The sequence below is a fragment of the Scophthalmus maximus genome, chromosome 5 (genome assembly GCF_022379125.1).
Source record: "Scophthalmus maximus strain ysfricsl-2021 chromosome 5, ASM2237912v1, whole genome shotgun sequence".
NCBI classification, from domain to species: domain Eukaryota; kingdom Metazoa; phylum Chordata; class Actinopteri; order Pleuronectiformes; family Scophthalmidae; genus Scophthalmus; species Scophthalmus maximus.
In genome coordinates this window covers 5,417,501-5,423,977 of record NC_061519.1, presented here as the reverse complement: position 1 = coordinate 5,423,977, position 6,477 = coordinate 5,417,501, and the positions used below count along the sequence as shown (strand labels likewise).

At 46.8% G+C, this 6,477-nt stretch overlaps 1 protein-coding gene across 1 annotated transcript in view; it reads right to left on the bottom strand.

Annotated features, from left to right (window-relative positions):
* Positions 1-381: 381 nt before the first annotated feature.
* The window catches only part of nr1d2b (nuclear receptor subfamily 1, group D, member 2b), a 7,394-nt gene continuing 1,298 nt past the window's right edge, over positions 382-6,477 (bottom strand). The window contains exons 2-8 of the mRNA XM_035633600.2: positions 5,589-5,822; positions 5,032-5,120; positions 4,320-4,464; positions 3,016-3,722; positions 2,462-2,647; positions 2,135-2,345; positions 382-1,522 (exon numbers count right to left, since the gene is read on the bottom strand). Coding sequence (XP_035489493.1) covers positions 1,326-1,522; positions 2,135-2,345; positions 2,462-2,647; positions 3,016-3,722; positions 4,320-4,464; positions 5,032-5,120; positions 5,589-5,822 — 1,769 coding nt within the window. The 3' untranslated portion in view covers positions 382-1,325. The remainder of the gene's footprint in view (positions 1,523-2,134; positions 2,346-2,461; positions 2,648-3,015; positions 3,723-4,319; positions 4,465-5,031; positions 5,121-5,588; positions 5,823-6,477) is intronic.

The window sequence follows — 6,477 nt, the reverse complement described above, 5'->3', positions numbered from 1 at the left end:
CTTATTTCTTTAAGCTACAATCACTTCAGTGATATTACAGTCATATACTTTTTGAATGTGGAATAGCCCTACCTATTCAGTTTCACTAAGCTCAGCTAAAGTCTGTACAGTTCTGTTCAAAGAAAAAGAGAAAGATTCAAGCAAGCGAGAGTTGCCGGTGACAGCGAGGCAAGTTTCCTCTGCCGCCCAGCGTCCGACAGCGAGGGCCTGACCGGGAAACTCAACGTGACCAACAGGACAGCAGACACTGGAAGTTTTTTTTTTTGTTTTTTAAGGGGAAAATATATATATATATATATATATATATATACACACACACACACATATATATATATATATATATATATATATATATATATATATATATATATATATATATATACACGATATACATCCTGAATATGATTTCAACGGTTCAGTGTTTATACGTGTCCACTGGTCCGTGTGTACAAATCCTGCATCGCAAAAGCAACGGTGACACCGATACATTTGATTTGTCACAAATGCCCAAATAATTTAGAAGACAAAATATCCTGCAGCCGACAGAAACACAGCATAGTACGTACACCACCGCATGAGAGAAGCCGAAAATAAGACGCCGCCTTCTTTTGCCAAACTCAAATTAAAACGTTCTCCGGTTTCTCGGAGGAAGAAAGTGTAAAGCTGAGACGTTGGCGCAGCTTCACGTCCACATTCTTCTCATTGTCGCTGGCCCCTGTTGGTTTTAAAGAGGATTTTACCTCAGTAACTGTTCAGCGTCCGGGGGCGTTTCTTTTCTAGGTTTACATCTTCCCCCTGATCACATGAGCACAGCACCAATTCAAGACCACGTGTGCCATCGGAAACGTGCACGCGAGCCCCCTCACTACACAGCTCAAATCAAAACGCAGTCACATATTGCACTTATGAATGCAAAAAAAAACAACCATTCTACACTATACAGAAAAGTGCTTCTAACGTTTGTAGGGTCGCAAATGCACAGTATGCTACACACAAACACAGGAAACATGTACATCAATCAAGTATGTCTGTATGCACGCATTACCATCACACAGGCTCTTAGGCCCTACAGTACAGTACAATAACATTTCATGGTCCGCCCCCCCACCCCCCCTTGAATGTCAGGTCTGAGCTTTAGTTCAGTTTGTAGCCAGAAGGGAGCTGGAGCTGGAGGTGTGGTCGGGTGGGTGGGAAGAGTGGATCAGCTGGTGGTCTCTGTCCGGTGACGCCCCCCCCCCCCAGATCCGGTCATGGGCTGTTCTGGTTTGTGGTCTGTGTGGTGGTGGGGAGGAAAGGGGGGAGTGGGGTCTGTACTGGAGGTAACTTCAGGAATGGACCTTGAAGGCCAGCAACTGCTCCGAGTGCATGTTGTTGAGCGAGCGCAGGTCGGGCAGCTTGAGCAGCAGCTTGGTGAAGATGGCCGACTCGTTGGGGTGGTTCTTGGTGATGAGGCTGCGCAGGGCGCGGATCAGCGTCTCCTGCAGCGCCTCCACCGAGTTCACGTTCTCGATGCCGGAGCGATCTGGAGGGACGGGGCGACACAGAGGGCAGCGTGAGGCTGGCGAGCGGGACAAATGTGAACGCCACATAACATATTGTTACTGTACTCAGCTCTGTTTTTTGAGACTTTGTCTTTTTCTTCCCAATTTCAATGAATTAAGAATCAGTAGACACGTGAGCCCTTGTCTATTTTGCTTGGTTTTCTAACTTTATTAATATTAAGTCTGAATGTATATAGATATGTTCAGGATAAGTTGGGATTTTTAGATATGCTGCAATTTCGCACATCAGCAGGACTTAATATACATTTATTTTGGACAAAATGTTTTCAACACAATTTAAAATGTCCTGTCCAGTGTGATGTCCACAGATGTCCACCACACAAATACAGTATTTGTATATAAATACATGATGCAAATGAATGTATGGAAATGATCAGTGTTCCAGTACAGTAAGAAACGTGTTAATGGAACATTCTGTGACTCTATGCAGGTGTAATAAGAAAATTCTGCTCTATTGATCATCCCCTTGCTAGAATACACCCGTGTTCATGAAAGATATGGTTGTGGTGTCGCACTGGTGGACTGATTCACCCAAATGACAAAAAAGAGGCTGGAAGCCTGATGGAACTCACCTGCGGAGACCAGAACCACGGCGGTGAAGAGGCTCATCTCCTCCTCACTGAGGCCCAGGTTGGTGAGCTTCTCACTGAAGTCCACCATGGAGTTGAGGAGGTCGCTGGCCCCCATGGCCCTCAGGGTGTCCACGCTGTACTTCTTCCCACCCAGAAAGGTCACGGTGCGGTCCTTCATGTCGAAAAGAGACGCAAAGCGAACCACAAGCACCTGTGGAACACGGACGCCGCTCTCGTCAGTCAGCTGCCGCCCTACTCTGAGCTTTCTATGTTAAAAAAAATATCCACGGCACGTCACCTGAAAAAAAAAAAAAAAGGGGGGCGTACCTCAAAGGTGCCGGCCTTCAGCAGGCTGACCTGGTCGGGCTGGGACAGATCTCGGAAGCCTGGGATCTTCTTGGCAAACTCCACCACCTCCCTGACGGCGGGGGTGAAGCTGTGGGAGAACTCCTCCCACACCTCGTGGCCAGACTTCTGCGGGTCCACATGAGGAGACGTGTTCATCGGACAAACCTGAGGACAGGACGAGAGGAACGTAACACGGTCAACGGCTGGAGCAAACAGAAAAACACAGCCACAGACGCCAGAGTGTGGCCTTATAGGCAAGGGACTGAAGACACCGTCGCCATATCAAATCATGTTATGAGTCAGATGTTGTGTTGCTGCCCCCAAGTGGCCCAAAGAAAACTGTAAATGCAAATTTAAGAATTTATGACCTAGAAAAACATTTATCTTTAAGAAGTGTGTCTCCCCCTGGTTCAAGAGCATGACTATTATCAAGTATTCTGTTTTGTTCAGTATTATTTCATTTCATCTAACTGTATTTTAATATGTTTTCATTCCCTCACAAAAGCATGTTTGAGTGTGAACCCCCCTCTCACCAGATGTCTCCTCCTGCCTTCTCTCCACTGGTGCCCACTGTGGGCTGCTCCGGCAGCCTCCTCTGCAGCCGGAGCTCTGAAGGCTCCGTGGTTGTAGGCGGGACAGTGGCTGCCAGCGTCCCGGGACAGTCTGAAAGGGCAGTGGTTGGTGCTGTTGTCCTCCGCACCCTGGGGCCCCGCGCCGGAGGAGGGCTCCTGCGCTGCCACGGTAGCCATGTCGTTGTGGTGGTTCCAGGCGTCCTGCTGCTCCTCGTTCCAGCGGCTGGTGGCGTTTTGGTCGGAGCCGCTGTTGGAGGAGCCAGCGGCCGGGGCCGGGGCTGGGGCCTCGGCCGCCAGGTTGCTCCGTTCCTGGTTGTACATGAAGGTCTCCTGGTGGGCCCGGGTCACCGAGCCGATCACCTCCTCCTCCCCGCTGTCGGACGCGCTCGGCGAGGCCGAACTGGGGCTGGTGTCCATCGCCACGGCGGGCTCGGGGTCCGAGCTGGGGTCAGACTGGCTTGAGCACGGCGAGGAGGACGGAGAGCGGGAGGGGGCGGGGCCAGCATCCTCTGAGGTGGGTTCTGTGGCACCGGCTGGCAGCGGCTTGGCGATTGGCAGCGCCTGGTTGCTGTGCAGCTGGCTGTTGTTCATCATGTTGTTCATGGCACTTTGCATTTCCAGCAGCATGCGCTGCTTCTCACGCTTGGGGATTCGGCCAAAACGCACAGCTGCACAGTGAAGAGAGGGTTGCATCAGTTTTACAGCGCAGCATTATAAGTTAGACGGTGAGATATTAGAGATCGCACCTACTAGTTAGTTGGTTGATGCACTTACAACATAACAGGCATCATAACAACTTTATTATAGGGACAAAGGTTTCTTCAGCTTCTGTGTCCACGTAACAAGTTGAATCAGGGGAATTGAGGATTAAACAGAGGGATTTAAAATAATTGAATTATATTGGTTATGGCAGAATAAATTGATTGATGATGAAAATGATTATCTCTCCTGATTAAGATTCATTATAAATTCATTCAAAATCCATAACAAACCCATAAAAAAATATTAAATCATCTAATTAACTCAGCCAATTGGCTTATTGTTGTCACCCTGCCTATTTCTACCAACATTTTAAAATATATTTAATTATCTTGATTTGGGATTTAAAATGTATTCATTCATTAACTTATTTATTTTAATAATTTCGCATTTGTGATGTCATAGTAGAGTAGGTGAGTTGGTGAGTGAGTGAGTGAGTGAGTGAGCGAGTGAGTGGGTGGGTGATTGGTTGGTTGGTTGGGTGGGTGGGTGCAGCAGATACTCACAGTCTCTGGACATCCCCACCATCAGGCATTTCTTGAAGCGACACTGCTGGCAGCGGTTCCTGTTGATCCTCATGATGGGGCAGCTCTCGTTCTTAAGGCACTTCTTGTACTGGATGTTCTGTTGGATGCTCCTCCTGAAAAAGCCCTGTGTGTTCACAAAGACAGACCGCACAGTGATGAGCGAGGATATATAACTCACACCAAAGGGGGAGGGGGGAGACGACCAAGTGTGACGATACATAAAATGCATATTGGAATTTATCTATAGCTGATAATAACATTTTCCCATATAGTCACCTTGGAATTTCATCGTTTTTTCTGTACAGTATGAGATTAGATATTATTAAATTATGACAATGTCAAACTAACACAGTGTGTTAGTTTAATCCTTTCGGTATTTTACTCTTTTTTTGTTTTTTTTTAAACACACTGTGGTGTGTTTGTCACAGAGCACTGCTCCCCACAGTTAACTAGGCCACATGGCAACGTGAAGTCTACGGGGCAGCTGATGGGTTGAGTGCACCAGTTTCACACAGTCTCTGGTTGTAGCTGTGCAGATGGCTGCGCCCACAGTGACCCACTTCCACTGCAGTCCAAAGTCACATTGGTGTGTCGCAGTGAAAAAGATTTAGTGTCTGCTCAACGTGTGTGTGTGTGTGTGTGTGTGTGCGTGTGTGTGTGCGTGCGCGCGTGCGTGCGGAGCTGCCCTCACCTTGCAGCCCTCGCAGGCGTGGACACCGTAGTGGAAACCAGAGGCCACATCACCGCAGACCTTACACAGCAGCACCAGGCCATTGATTTCTGATTGATACAAAAAAGATTTGAAATTACTAAAGACTAATTATTTTATTATTAGGAATATAATTCCAGGCGTTGTGCAGGAGAGGCCGCGTTGAAGCAGCCCTTTAACACATGGTCTGATTCAAAGTACCTTTAATTGCACAACAGGATCAATTACAAAAAGATTCGAAACAGAAACAATCATTGAAAAATATCGACAAGAATCGACTGGGTGTTTTGGGTAACCACTTGATCACATCTACTTGCAGGAACTTGTAACGATTTTCATTGTAAACTAAATCTAGCTGAAACCAGTTACCTGGAGGCTACAACATCTATAGTACATTCATTGACTTAAACAAATGATCTACAATTGATTTTATATGGAATTTTCTGTTTTTACATTTACACTATGTTTTTTATAACACAGGCCATTTTCTACTGAGAATTCTAGACCGGAAAACATATACATATAAAAAATTGTCTCACTTGTGATGCCACATTTCGCAGTGGAAGGGGCGCGTCCGATCTTTTGAGTCCCTAGAAGGTTTTGGCCACCAGCCGGGAGCGTAGGGTCAGCCGGCTGACCCGGCTGGCGGCGGCCGGACGAGGAGCCGTGGGGCGGGGAGGACGACTGGTAGCTGCCGTTGGAGGAGTCGCTGTGGCAGGACTCCGGGCTGGACGAGGAGCTGGGCGAGGAGCTGATGTAGGCTATTACGCCTCCTGGTGAGAAATGGCAGAGAGAAAAAAAATTAGGCCATGACCACAGGGACTGCAGCAGAGCTTTGTGCTAGGAAAGATTGTGATGCGTCTCATTATGTCCCTTAAAAGATGAGGTTGGTCACAGTGCGTACATTCTTCAAAACAAGCATTGTGTGAGTATGTGTCTCTTATTTCTCAGTGTCGTACAGCTCCATATATGTGGATTCATTCGCTCCTGAAAATAGTCCAATGCACAATGTCCCCGTTTAAGCAGCTTGACTTAAAACTAACATGATATTCCATATGGAGATGTTTCAGAAAACTCCTGAGCCCTTTGAAAAATGAAACCATACAATCAAAGACTTAAGTAGAAAACCATTGCGATTGTTACAGAAGGCGCTGATGACAAACGAATTGCGACCACCAGGCCCTATACATTAATGTCACTTGATTTTTTACAACACAGATAATAATAAGCTACAAATGTATTTAATTTTCTCCAGTATTATTCTATTTTTGAGATATATCAGCAGAACATTTCCCTGCCATCACCAGTCAATCAAACACGATGCTCACAGTGGAGGCTATCAGCACATAATGCTGATGCCCCTGTTGCTTCATTTCACTTGAAATGAAACTCGAGTCCAGATGTGTTTTTCTTCCGTGGAACCACTGA